The sequence below is a fragment of the Carassius auratus genome, chromosome 3, assembly GCF_003368295.1.
Source record: "Carassius auratus strain Wakin chromosome 3, ASM336829v1, whole genome shotgun sequence".
Classification (NCBI taxonomy): domain Eukaryota; kingdom Metazoa; phylum Chordata; class Actinopteri; order Cypriniformes; family Cyprinidae; genus Carassius; species Carassius auratus.
The window spans coordinates 20413782-20428949 of NC_039245.1; the positions used below are offsets into that span (position 1 = coordinate 20413782).

The following is a 15168-nucleotide window of genomic DNA, read 5'->3' on the forward strand; positions in this document are numbered from 1 at the left end:
TGTTTTGGCATCTCAATGAATGTATTATTTAAATTGTACTGACTAACTGTCAGTACAACTTTTAAACTGACTAAAACTACAATTTGGATAAATAATAATAATTAAAAAAAAAACCAACACAAATTAAAATGGAAATACAAAATATAACAAAATAATACTAAAATAACATTTATCCATAATAATAATAATAAAGTCCGACTCGGCACACCCAAAATCATTTAGACAGCCTTGAAGATGCAATATTAATATGTTTGCAGAGAGTGATCTAGCTCAGTTAGTATTTTATTTATTAATTCGCAATAAATGGCCAAAAAGCATATTTTTAACTTTGACTGTTTGCTGTTTTGATAAAGTGAATGGATAAACGCAACTATAAATACACATTTTCTGTTTTCTTCTTTTCTTATTTATATCCACTAACATGATATACAAAAAGAGGAGACATATTTATACTTCTAGATGTAAAATGAACTAATACTAACATAAATCCTCTTTTGATTCCCTTGATTATATATATATATATATATATATACACACACACATTTTAAAGATAATAATGAAAGGTATAACAAAAATTACACAAAACACGACTACAGGACGTTACATTACTTTTGTTCACACTGACAGAGAAATATTACTAAGTGCTTATTAGGGTAATTACACTGTAAGTAGGAGACATTAAAATAAAGTGTCACCAATAATTTGCTGATTGTCAGTGAAATAAGTGACAGCGACCTTTATAAAACCGAGCTCAAATTCATTCAAATGAGCAGTGATGTGACGTGTCAACTGTCAGTGGGAGCTCATACAGAGATCTGCTGCCCGATTCAACCTAGAAACTAGAAATGAATAGTATAGTGGCTCAGTGACCTGTCAGTGTGAAACCTTTAGGATGCTAATCATTAGCTAAACTAAATTAAAAAGCAGTTCTCTTCCTTAATGTCTACCTTAATGCATTTAGTCCTCTGTGTGGTCGTGGAAATGAGATTCTCTGTTAGATACGTGCATAGTTAATGCTGGTGGAGGGAGAACATGCCGCCTCACAGAAGACAAGACCAGGGATCCACACAACAAAAACACCAGGGGCAAGGGCAGCTTGCTTGGGTCAGAGTGAGGGTGGATTGGGAAGGAATCACGCTGTTGGGTTTTTTGGTTTTTGTAGGGAGGGAGGTGGGCCAATAAATTGGAATGGGACATTTGAGTACCTGTTGGAATAGCTGAGGCCGTTACCAAAACGAGCGGGAACTCTCCGATGGCTTTAACTGCCAGCTGTGACGGCTGTTACTGTCCGTGGATGTCAAATATAACTGTGTGGGTTTGCAGAAAAGAAAATGACAAGAAAGTGTAGAGCAGATAGACACCACTAACTGCATCTCCAGCTCCCAAGAAACACGTACACATGCACTCCCAAACACACACACACAGGGTCTAGAGGACACAAGACCAGACGCGAAGGTGTGAGGAGACACAGGTACACGGGTGTGAGTGGGGCTAACTTACATCAGCAAGTCCTGACTACTAGATCTCATCTAAACTACCAGCCAAATAATCCATTTTAACATAGATTTTTAACCGTAAGCTTCTTTTAAATGTTCAGCATCAGTAGCTATGTATCCATCACCCTATTTTAATGCACATTTTGAAGTATCGCATTAGAAACGAATGATGGAAACACACAATTTCAAATAAAAATAAATTTATTCGCAAATTTACTCTGGTTTCAGGTGGTTTTTGACTTGTGCGAAAAAAGGGTTAATACGAATAATGGGAGATGAAAATGCATTTCGCGAATAAATTCCTCCAAGTGCATCATGTGACTTTGCTCTAAAGGAGGACAAATCCTGACTAACCAGCAGACCAATCTCATTCCACAGCATCTGAAATGCTGTCATGATCATTCAGAAATGCACAAGGAAAGTCTGTCAAAATATGTCTTATAACTGCCTCCCAGAAATGTCTTACACGTTCATAAACATCAGCATCCACCTCCGAAAGCAGTGACCACATTCATTCACTGCGTTTCATCTTCTCGCTCTGAGGCGCAAATAATTTATTATATGTAGAAATGATTATATTCTCATTCTTTTCTTCGTGATTTATAGTGCCAGTTTATCAGGAAGTGACGATTTTGTTCTCTTTGACTCGGATGGGAACGATGCTTGTTCGCAAATGTTTTATGCAATATTCTAGTGTTGCGCACAAGCTAAATTCGCAAACACGGAGTAATTTTCTGGTCATGTAACTGATTTGTCAAATATTAAAATACTTTATAAAAGTATTTTAAAATATTTTATTTTTGGTGACTTGAGTTTCTTAAAGAAACACAGCTCACACAGAACTTAAATGTGTATAGTAAAATAATTCTCACATTAAATGACAAAATTTAGCCAAACAAGGGTAAATGTTAAGAAAACCTTTATAACCACAATAAAGAATGTGTCTGAAAGCACACGTCATTCATTAGCTCTCATTACCTCAACATCATGTATCCACAGCGCCACCTAACGTTCAGATTTGTAATGACAAGACTTAAGTGAACTGAATGGGCACATTTCGAATAGGTAGTGCACAAGTACTCAAATAAATAATTACCTTCTAACATTCTTAGTGTCTGGTCGGGGTGAATGTTCACAATCCCACCAACTTATCTCCCTGGTAAGTTAGTTTTTTGATTGGCGGATTCTTGCAAGAATGAAACTGACAAGCCATATTGTCTGAACTCTTAGCCACACCATTTTTTATGTTTTTCCTCTGAAAATGTTAACTGCAAAGAGTAAAGCAAAATTGCTCTCTGTGATGCTTCTGTTTGCAATGTGCTCTAGCTCTAATTTTGGGAGCTTCATATTGATTGGCTCCCCAAAAGAGATGTTAAAAATACATTAAAAGTCTATGTGAAATGTCAGAGGCACACATTCAGTCAATCAACTCTCTTCCATATCAGAGGAGAGTTTAACAGCCCGATTTCAGTTGATATGACCCTGTTTTAAGTCTGTAAGCAGGCAGCTTGCTCAAAATGTCTGTTCTCCTTTTCCGCACATGAAAAATCAATTCGACATTGATCTATGGCTATAAATCTCCACACTACCTAAACTGCTCTGTAAGATTGGCCAGGCAAGAAGTTCCAGTTCCTAAAAGCTTTTTGACAGGTTTGCGCTCAGTTCTCATTTACTTGAACAGAGTTCAGGGCTTTTTGTAATGACTTGCTGTGTACAGTGAACCTACAGTGGGGGAGATCAGACTGATTTACACAAGCAGGCGACAAGAACGTGCTATTTGAGTTGTGAATATTTAAGCATTCAGGCTGTCAAAATGACTCTGTGGTGTGTTAGTGTGTTTGTGATTATTGTGTGTGTCGTTGTTCACCGAGGACGAGTGCTGATACTCACAGATGGAGGAGGAGATTCTCTCCCGATCAGAGGAGTGTTCTCACAGCGAGGGTTCTGGAAGTTTGCATTCTGGGTCCTGGAAACAAAACACACTCTTTGCAAAGATCCTATATCCTCTTGCAGTAGTTACAAATGACTAAATTTCCAATTCACTGTTATTGCTTATTTAGACTATTAACATTTGGGTCGATGTTTTTAAAGAATAACAATCCCTCACAGAAAGGAAAAGGTGACCTGTATGTGTTCAGTCTGTGTATTGGCTGTTGATATCATGTGTGTGTTTAACTCACATGTACTCCGTGACAGGAGCGTTGCTGACAGCGTGCGCTCCTGCAGGGATGCTGGTCTCGCTGTCGTAGCTGCTGCCGCAGCTGTAGAGACTGGGCATGTGCACCCGGTACAGGTTATCATGATTCTCTCTTCCTCCATGAGCCATGGACTCCTCCTCACTGTCCTCTTCAGGCCTGTATGCACAAACACACACACAAACAGAACACACATTATTACAGGAACAGATCCATCAGTTCAAACTGGCCGGAGCTCAATGATTTCCGAGGACATCGGCTGTAGTTTGATAGTTTAATCGGTCAACACAGCCCAATGTCATGCAGCTTGTGAATCGCTGGGATGACGCACCACGTCGCTGAAAGTGCAAGCCGTGATCTCTGTGGGAGTGTCAATTGGAGTAAAACTGCCAGCTAGCAGTGTGAGACACTGCAGATAGCTTACAAGCAGTGTCAAAACTAAGACGGGACCCCTCCAGATCAGAAAGAGTTGTCATCTGTATGCAACACTCCATAGAAGTGAAATACCTGCTGTTGATTTACAACACTTCCTGCACAAATCACAGGAATGAATTACATTTTAAAATGTATTAAAAAAAACGTATTTTAAATTGAAATAATATTTAACAATATAACTGTTATTGCTGTATATTTAATAAAATAATTGCAGCCTTGATGAGCATAAGAGACATTATATATCCAAAACTTTTGAACTGTAGTGTACCATACTAGTGACTATAGTATTACTGGTCACCAAAATACCACTAAACCATGCACATCATCATCAGCGCAGTCAAATAAAAATAAAATATATATATTTTTTTTTAAATATAAATATATATATTTCAAATTTCAGTGAAATGGATGAATCCACTTAGAATAGAGGAGAAATACGAGTCATATCACTGTGATCTGTCCAACTGTATATTAATAAATTCTATCTGATCTTCACTATCAACGCGTCGCACTGTGGTATGAACAGCAGAGGGCGCTCTCTGCTGTGCGCGCTACTGATGATAAACAGGAAGAGCACATCAAGTCCACATACAGTCATGTGCTGCCATTCTTCCTCTGCTTGCTTTCGGCCACAGAGAACAAGAGAGCAGCATGTGATCCGCTCTTCCCTCTTTCCTCTTAAAGGGAGGAAAAATTATCAGTCAGGAGAGCTGTGAGAAAGTGTGTGGTGCCAGAAATATACGGATCTGGGCCGCCCCCTGCTGGAAGCTTGATGAACTCTGTATTGCTATTAAATTTCTGAAGATTCAGTGTACAGTGGTTCAGATTCAGTACTACTTTAGATAACACTTCAAACTTATCATTGGCATAAAGTGTGGTTGCTTTATTGTACACAAAAGGTAACTTGTCAGCACCAAGGCATAATTTTCGGTACCTGGTTTTATGAAAAAAAAAAAATACATTTTTTAATTTTATTGTTATTTAATAATAATTATATTCAATTTTAATTTGTATTTTTTTTGCTTCAAATGCAGAAAGCCTTTAATGAGATTTTCTTTTCTAAGAGAATTCTGAAATGTGGCAGGTTGAAAGTTCTAATGTAAATGTTTCACACTTATGGACAATCTAGTTGCAGCAGACTTGCATTAGAAAAGACCGTCAAATTGACAAATTATGCTCCTGGTCAGTTTGACCCATTTTGATTTTAGAGTTGTCAGAAATACTGGTTAAATTAAGTCTTTCTTGAAATTTGGTGATATTCGCATGTCATGAACATGTCTGCAAAGTCTCAACAATCTTATGTGCTGTGGAAGTGTGTGAGAGGTTTGCAGGTCAATTTTACTTGAGTATTTCATGGTTAAAGGCAGCTGCACAAAATACATAACTAATCTCTGAGGTTACATATTTGATGGATGCTTCCCCCCCCCAAGAAACTTTGTTTCCAAACTAATACTGTATTAAAAGATTAAAATTTAAGATAAAAAGTTTGTACTTTACAAAAAAAAAAAAAAAAAAAAAAAAAAAAAAAAAGTACTATTAGCTTTTTAATGATTAAAAATGCCTGTGTGCACCTATAACACAATTTTTTTTTTTGCCATATAAAACTGAACATAAAAATAAAATAAAAAATCCCAACTTCACACAGTTAACATAATCAGAGTCTACTTCCACACTGCTCTGCCTGCCACAGCCTGCCTGAACTCATATTCAGAAACTGCTAATTACCTATAATGAACAGTGAGTGCGAATAGCTGTGTACCATTAGACACACACTTATGAGTGTGATAATTACATAATATGCTTAAGCTGGCGTCTTTGTCCCTTCTATCTCAACCAGCCTAATCCGGTTTATTTGATACAGACCTATCCTGGGTGAGCAGCCGCATGGGCCTGGGCTGGGAAATTATTGCAATTTATGTCATTATGGGAGGAAGATGGAGCGATTCCCACAGAGAGCGCTTGGAAGGAAGGAACAAGGGGAAGAGATGGAGCGAGGCAGCGGTTTCTGTTTAGCTTATGACTGAAGAACGTGATGAAAGCATAATGTGTCCAACCATAGTCTTCAAAACAGAGCCCATGGACACACTGCTAACCACCTCCAGTGTTGATTTAATCCTCTTGAGTGCATTTAACTACAGAAATGAGGATGTTCCACTGAATTACTGTATCTTACTGCTAACATTGTTTTATGACAATAACACAACTGCCCCTTTCTCTTTAATGCACTTTTAACCAGATACTTCAAATTTAATGCTGTAAACCAGTAATATAGTCTTTTTAATAGTATAGTTATTGTCATAAACTGGTAGGTAGGTATAATATATAGTATCATTTATTAATCAGAAAGCCCTATGAAATGTAAATTTTTTTTTTCTCACATTCATTTTTATTGTCATCAAATTCTGTTTTAGCATGTCTAATTTTTTGAATGCATTAAAACTTAAAATGCATTGATTTATAAAATTAGTATTTTCAATCACCCTATGAAAGTGTTTTTTTTTTTTACTTCTAATTTTACCTACTTTTGGTTTCCTTATAACTAGAGATGTTCCGATACCCTTTTTCTCTTCCCGATACCGATTCCGATACCTGGGCTCAGGGTATCGGCCGATACCGAGTACTGATCCGATACCTGGGTGTGTATCTGTATATACAGCTGTATATACTACTAGCCCTGTGTAAATTGCTAGAATTCTTTTTATGGTGTGCTTCAGACAGATCCCTCAATAAAACATGAACAAATACATGGTGAACTACTGTATTTATTACAGTATTTTTATTATCTAACATGAATTTGACAGTATTATTTATTTTCATATGCAAAAAAGAACTTGCATATGCATATGCAGCCAAAAATCTAACACCGCAAACTAAAAAAGGTATTTAAGTTTTACAATATAACTGTATAAAAAAACTGCAACAAATAAGTCTAGGAATAAAAAAAAAAGATCTATTAATCAGATAATCTCTTTACAACAAAACAAGTAAAAAACAAGCAACCATCTAGGCATAATTATTATTATTATAGAGACGTATTATTATTACTGTAGGCTACAACAGTAGCTTTATATATTGTCAATTTACTCATGTAAACCAAACATTTATTTTAATGGGCTGCCATGAAGATCTTTGAGTGTCTGTGTTTATGATATGACAGTATTCTCAAATGAAACGGTAAATTCTCATGAAGTGACGGTTTATGCGTTCGTGTCCTCATGACACACAGCAGAGACTACAAAACAGCGAGCTCTCGCGCATCTGTGCCAGTCACCCACAGAGATGTAGATTTTGCGGGAGTAATATTTAAATAGTATTTTGCAGTTTAATATTCACAGACACTAGTATATATTCGGCTACTGTCTGGAGCCCTGCGCTTTGACTTACACGGAAGCGACTGAACGCAGCTGCCGGTACTGAATATACTCGAGAGTCTGTAACTACCGGTACTACAGAGACATACTGCTAACCACTGATCTATAATATAGTAGCGGCTTCACTGTCTTTTGGCAGTTTAGAATGTGATGAGTGATCCAGTCATATATAGATAAGGGCTGCTAACGCGTTTTCATTTCTTCTTCGCTGCTCTAAACAGGGGTTGCTTGTGGCAACACAGCACAACTTCCTGTGTTTTCAATGCATTTTGAGCAGCGAAGAAGAACCGTGCAGCGGTTAGGCAAAGCTTGCGGTCATAACTAGGTCTTTTTTAAGAAAATGGTATCGGATCGGTATATGGGTTCATGTACTCGCCGATGCCGATGCCAGAATTTGTTGTGGTATCGGAGATATTTCCGATACTAGTATCGGAATCGGAACAACTCTACTTATAACTGGATTCTCCATTGTGGAAATCATAGGGCCCTAAAACACATAATATAATACATTTGGAATATTTATGAATAGTTTTTCTCTTCAGATCTCACCTTTTGCCATGCCATGTGTGTGGCACACTGCAGACGACAGAGGTGAACATGAGAGCTGTGATGAACGAGAACAGCACCAGGTAGATCAGACCCTCTAGTCCATCATAACACACTCCGGTCAATGCCTGCACATAATCCTGCACACAAACAGAAAGACGCGGCATGAAACGCAAATTCTGTCATCATTCACTTACTGCCATCATTGATTTCTTTCAGCAGTAAAACATTTCATTTTTAGGTCAACTGTCACTTTAAATGCCTTGCATGAAACAACACACACATAGAAACCAGTCTGCTGGGTATGTGGATAATACATACAGAAAAATGTAAAACGGTATGATAATATCCAGTGCTAGACTCTCTAACTGGGATCTTCCTGCAGCAGACAGCACCATATGCTGCGGAGAGCAACAGGGCTTTTAATAATACACGTTGACTGAACTGCAGCTAGCCTTACACATGCTGCTATCAGAGAAACATGGCAGCTTCTTCCTTCCTCTAAATTACTGTCATTATTAACGACAAAATTGCTCCATTTGTAATTACTGCCGGTGCTGTTCAGCATCTCCAGCACAAACCCTCCTACATACAGCCCAGATGTACGGTTGGACCGTGTAGTATGTTATTGCTTTTGCAGTATGAAAACACCATTAATAATGTATAACACATATCCAAAAGTCCATATTTTATCCGTTACTTTCTCTTCTCATGGGAAGGAGATGCACTTTTAGGACCACCCATACAGCAGGCCAGTGTCTCGCAGTCTCTTTCTCTCACTTTCTCTCTCCCTGATGAGGAACTCTAGTCACGCCGAATCCTGAAATATCAGACATCTCCATCCATCATCTCAGAGAAGAGCACAGGTTTCAGACTGAAGCAGTCAGTGCTGGTAAATTGTAGAGCATTTAGAAGATAGAAACACACACACACACGTGTATGTTTATGTATGTATGTATGTATGTATGTATGTGTATTATATATACATGATTGTTAGTTTTGTTTGTGAGCGAGTTGCAGATGGGTGTTAAAACCCTGGCTTTTCAAGCCCACAGGTTGAGGTTACAATGAAAATGGTGGCAAGATGTGCCTAATTAAGAGCCATAGAAGAACAGTTTGTGCAAAGTGGTCACATACCCTGAAACACTTTCTTACCATGTGCAAACTGCGGCAGTCCACAAGAGCAGTGAGCTGGTGCAGTCCAACTTCAGTGGTGTTCAAACCCCCCTGAATTTGGTCAAGGTTTCCCTAAAAAACAGGCAAACATAGTTTGAAATTAAATGGTTACTCTAAATACAATATCTATAGATATTCTCATTTACATACACGTTTCTTGTTTAACTTGATCGAAGATACACTAAAATGGCAATAGTTTACTATTATTATAATTTAAAATAACAGTTTTCTATTTTAATATATTTGAAAATGTAATTAATTTCTGTGATGTCAAAGCTGAATTTTCAGCATTGTCACATGATCCTTCAGAAATCATTCTATTATACTGATTCGCTGTTCAAGAAACATTTCTTATTATTATCAATGTTGAAAACAGTCGAGCTGCTTTTTATTTTTGTTGAAACCAGGATACAGTTTGTTTTAGCATTTATTTGAAAGAATATTCATCTTTACTGTCACTTTTGATCCATTTAATGCAGGGATCCTCAAATCTGGCCCACGAGATCCACATTCCTGCTGAGTTTGGCTCTAACCCTAATCAATCACACCTGAGCATGCCAATCGTTGTCTTCAGGTTCATTAGAAAACTACAGGTAGGTGAGTTTGATCAGGGTTGGAGCTAAACTCTGCAGTGCATTGGCCCTCCAGTACAAGATTTGAAGAACCCCGATTTAATGTGTCCTTGCTAGATAAAAGTATTGATTTCTTACTGAACCCAAACTTCAGTCTTTATAAGTCCAGCACACAATGGCACACACACGACTAACCAAAACATGCACATTCACACAGGAGGATGTCATAGAAGAAAGGCATGTTTTCTTTCTTTCAAAGGCTCAGTGTTGTGTGAGGTCTAAGTTGTATGAAACTGTAGTGGTAATTGGCTGGTTCCAAGGGTGAAATATTTCCCTGTTTTCTCTCATCGCTTGTGTTTCAGAGAGAGGGCAGCTTTCTTTCTCACATGTACAGAATGTCAGCCATCACTTAGTCCCAGAACACACACAGATGCTGCATAATGACAGAGGCCCAGGGTTTAGTGCACACACACACACACACACACACACACACACACACACAAACACACACACACAAACACACACACACACACACACACACACACACACACACACACACACACACACACACACACACACACACACACACACTTGCACACAGACACTACAAAAGGACCTGAAAGCTTTGGGACGCTTGTGCATCAGGGGTTGTGAGAATAGGACAATACATACCGCATACATGCTCTGAAAACACACACACACACACACACACACACACACACACACACGCAGATATCTACATACAAGTGCTCACCTTTGTTTTGGGGTAATCCCGGACTGCAGAGCGCAGTAGTTCTGACACATCGTCCTGCATTTCCACCAGTGCTTTGTGACTTCCTGACAGCATCTTCAACAAGAAAAACCAAAAACCAGTTACATGCTTAATGTAGGGTAAACATTATCTTGTTGACAAGCTTATACTTATAAAATATTTCTTGCTCCCGGTTATTTAGGACATTTTAATGTGTGTCATGGAGCATTTCAGGAGCACAGGTCTTGAACACTTGAATATCTGAGAAGCCAAATGGCCACAGTGTCAGCATTATCTACCAAAAGGTCTACAATGATAGACAGGAAAATAAGCTGACATTCACTGAGAAAGAGGTAGTGAAAGTACAACGTGTCCTTCTTTAGAAAGCTCTCAGAAGACTTCTGCTTACTGTGTTAATTGCAGGCAACAATGCTGGAAAGTGGAAACTAAAGTCAACAGGCAGCAGCAAGAACAGGCTCAATTCTGCTAGCAAGAATCATGAAAAACAACCTCACAAATATGCTACTTCCCATGCCTTAGAAGATACATACTTTTGGTCAAAACTGGATTCTATAGGCTACACTACCATTCAAAAGTTTGGGTTTAAATACAAATGACTACTTTTACTGAACAAGGATACATTACATTAACATCCAAGATGTTTATAATGTTACAAATAAATGCTGCTCTTTTGAACGTTCTATCAAAATAATCCTGAAATATTAATGATGTTATAACAACGGTTTTCAAAATTGCTGATAAAAATAAGACATTTGTTGGGCAGTGAATCAGCATACTAGAATGATTTCTGAAGCATAACGTGACACTGAAGACTGGAGTAATGATGCTGAAAATTCAGCTTTACTTCACAGGAATAAATTACATTTTCAAAATACATTCAAATAGAAAACCTATTTTCAATTGCCTCAGTGTTACTGTTTAGTTTTTTATTCATCAAAAAACAAATGTGAATGTAACTGCTTATGTGCATTGTAGATAGCAAAGCAACTCTCATTTTAAAAACACAAAACGTGAAAATCGTTGCAGAATCGTCACCATTTCTCTTTAAAATGTTCCTGAAATATTCCTTGGTGACATTTTAAGTCTGAAATCAATATCCGTTTCAAGAAATTGCTGTCTCAGATGTGAATCAGGCTCATTTCATCGGTACGCTGCATGAGAACTGGAGGAACTCCATTCAGACATCAGCTGACAAAGTAGACAGTTCAATCTCCATATAAGCATTACCCTTCATTAAACTGAGAGATTGGAGTGGCCACTGACAATCCATCAATCATGATCAGTTAAGAGCTGAGATTTGTCTGAATCATGCACACGCATTATTCAAATAAAGACGTGTAGTCTGACTCCATTAACTAAAGGGAGAGGCAGCATTTCCATTGAGCCGCCCATAATAAGGAGAATGCTAATGTACAGTGACAAACGAAACGGGGGGCGGCACTTCCCCTGTAATGGAGTGTGAGGAGTGAAGCGACCGCCTGTCTTCTAAACTCCAGTGAGATGTCTGACTGTCTATTGTTTAAACACACATCCTTACCACGATGAAGTTCAACTATCTACAGAAGGAACAACATTAATGTCCCCACAGACCTCACACAAATACAGGTTCGCATGCTAAGTGCACAGGACTTAACATACTCTGAGTCTGATGGCAGAACCAGTGTTGTTTTGTTGATTAAATCTAACTATTTTTGACAATCAAAATAAAGCTGAAATCAAATAAAATATGAATATTAGATGAAAAAAGAACTTTACTCAATAATTTAATAAATTATATAAGTAATATAAAAATGATATAATACAAATAAGTTTTAGTAAAAAAAAAAAAAAAAAAAAAAGACATTTAAAAATAAATAAAAGGCTCACTCAAAATATTAATAAATATAATATAATATAAATACTAAACCTACACATATACCTGATGTTAAAGTAACATTTAAAAGATACAAAAATACTTTTTTTTATTTTTATTAAATAACAATTTTTATTGATATTTCAGAAATGAGGGGGAAAACATTCACTGACTCAGTCCACTATCTGTGATAGTCTCACTAACCTCATAGCAACAAATTCTCAGCTGTATTATATTTTTGTCAAAATCAGGCACCCATAAAGGTAATTGCACATAATATTGCTATTTGCAAAAAACTTTTCTGTTATCTCTATGATGCCAAACTTCTCTAGTTAGGAATCTCACTTGTGTTTTGAAACCGAGCCAACATCCTTTTTTGCGGACATCTCTCAGAGATTTGAAAGTGGGTTGACAGAGAAAATCTGAATAAAAAAAATGTTAAATAGGTAGAAGCTATAGTTACCTGTTGGAAGGGGTTGACCTGACCTATGTTACAAGCGAGGAAATACTGCAGGGTATCTGTAAAGAGAGAGAAAGGCAGTAGGTCAAGGGTAATGACATGAAGGAAATCACTTCATCTAGATCATCTAGATGAAGACCCAGTCAGGTATGATTTTTTCCTCCTCCATTTTCTTGTCTCTACAGGCATATAATACAATTTTATGCACTGCAAGTCATACTATCTTTTCTCTTTTCTTTCCATTTCACATCAGCCCAAGGCAGATGAACCCAAACACTGACACACTTATTATTTACTGAGCTCAGAGAACCCACAGTAGCCATGTCAGGTATCTGAACAACTATATTTCCAACCACGAGCAACCCTAGATTCAGTCCACAAATGCCTCACTCACCCAAGCGAAGCCAAGCATCTCATTTTTTCTCATGCAGTGGAGAATTTCTCAGTCAATGCATATGAATCAATAACTAAGCCCAGACCACATCTGCTGGCTTTTGTTTGCACAGACATTAAAGGAAAATCTGTTGAATGAATTTAAACACGATACACCTTGTTAAATAAAGTTAAGAGCACACTTATTGGTAGATGAGTGCATGACAAATTAGCCAAAATATTTAATAAATGGGTAAGACTCTAGGTCTTCAGTCTTACGGGGTGATCAGGAATAATTTTTGCCTGGTGCAGGAAGTTGCAAGTTCAAATCTCACTCGCCTGAACATTGCATATGCTTCTCAGTAAATGTGCTTCAGTAACAGGTGTCATACTTAATTTTGTGATTTCAACTATTTTAAGCAAACGTGAAAAGAAAAAGTGCTGACAGGTCATTGAGAATTTTTATGACGGCTGAAAAGAAAGACGAGAAATGAGGATTTCCTAAATAGCAGTGCAGCTTGACATTAGCAACACCAAGGTGGTATAAAGTACACACACACACACACACACACACACACACACAAGTGTGGGGACCAACACATTTAATTGTGAAGTTGATTAACATGAACTTGAAATGACTCTGATCTGTGAATGTAAAATGAATGGAAACGAGGCAGTCGGAAGGAGGCGGCAGTGTTAAGAAAATACTTTCTATTTCTGCACAGGAAATGGTATTAATTCACAGTCCTCTCGCAAACCTCCACACGCCAACACAGATGGAGTCTTGGGCCATCTTCATGCGCAGCTTGCAGCGGGTTGCGTGGATGTGAATCAAAAGCAGACACATGCGTCAGAGCAGTGGGTTTGTTGAGGGGGAGTGATGCTTTCATCACTATCATTACACGTGGACACACACATGGCAGCGGTCACAGGGACAAAAATCACCCATCCCATACGACCGGCCTCCTTGATTGCCCTATAAATTGCATAATTATGGCAATGATGAGGGAAATAAACCGGCCGGTCAATTACATCCATGGATGGCTATATATAAAAGGCTGAACTGAGCGGCATTCATTTCTAGTGTAGTAGTGGAGTTCAGTGCTGGATTTATAGGTTGTAATAGTATTCAATGTGAGGGCCAGAGCCCCACAGGATCATATGTCATGTGTAAATGACCTCCAGTAATTGAATGTAATATTGGGTGACTGGTGATGCCCATATAAAACCGAACAAAAACAATGGAGTGGCTTCCAAAAATGATCTGAGAAAGAGGCAGAGCTCTAAATCCCACTCACGCCGCGAAGACTGCAGGCTGTAAAAGATCCTGATTAATAGGGATGCACCGAAATTTCGGCCACCGAAAATTTTCGGCCGAAAATGGACTTTTCGGTTTTCGGCCGATAGACTTTTATCACCGAAACAACACGGCCGAAATGTTGTGATGACGCAAACAGAAACCGCGACCTGCACGTGCACCTGCATAGCAAAGACCACGAGCTCCACGCGACATTCACTTAACACCAGTGAGAACATTCTCTCTCTTCGTATTCCTTTATTCGCAGCACTAAAGCGTCTCCTAACAAAGAGATTAAGACGGACCACAAAGTAAAAACAAAGAAAAGTACAGTCTTATTGAGTCTGTTAGCACATGTCTCACTGAGATCTTTTCGGATCCTCTGCACTTCATCGCGAATGTGCTTGATCCGCGTTATAAAGAACATTACTTGGATGCGGAAATAAGGCAGCGCGCACGAGAAATGATCCAGGCTGCGCTGTATGCGGAGAACCCGCGTGGAGACGGAGAAGCGCCAAGTGCAGGAGACAGATCAGAGCGCAGAAAAAAAAGACTGGTCTCTGCACCAGATGAGTGGCATGCACCATCGTTGTCTGATATGTTCAGTGGAATTCTGCAAGAAAG

General features: G+C 38.2%; 1 protein-coding gene across 1 annotated transcript in view; it reads right to left on the reverse strand.

Annotated features, from left to right (window-relative positions):
• LOC113054359 (protein tweety homolog 3-like) overlaps positions 1–15168 on the reverse strand; it is a 40408-nt gene that overhangs the window by 3738 nt on the left and 21502 nt on the right. The window contains exons 8-13 of the mRNA XM_026219871.1: positions 12879–12934; positions 10546–10638; positions 9199–9291; positions 8047–8183; positions 3677–3850; positions 3387–3462 (exon numbers count right to left, since the gene is read on the reverse strand). Of these exons, the coding sequence (XP_026075656.1) occupies positions 3387–3462; positions 3677–3850; positions 8047–8183; positions 9199–9291; positions 10546–10638; positions 12879–12934 (629 nt within the window). The remainder of the gene's footprint in view (positions 1–3386; positions 3463–3676; positions 3851–8046; positions 8184–9198; positions 9292–10545; positions 10639–12878; positions 12935–15168) is intronic.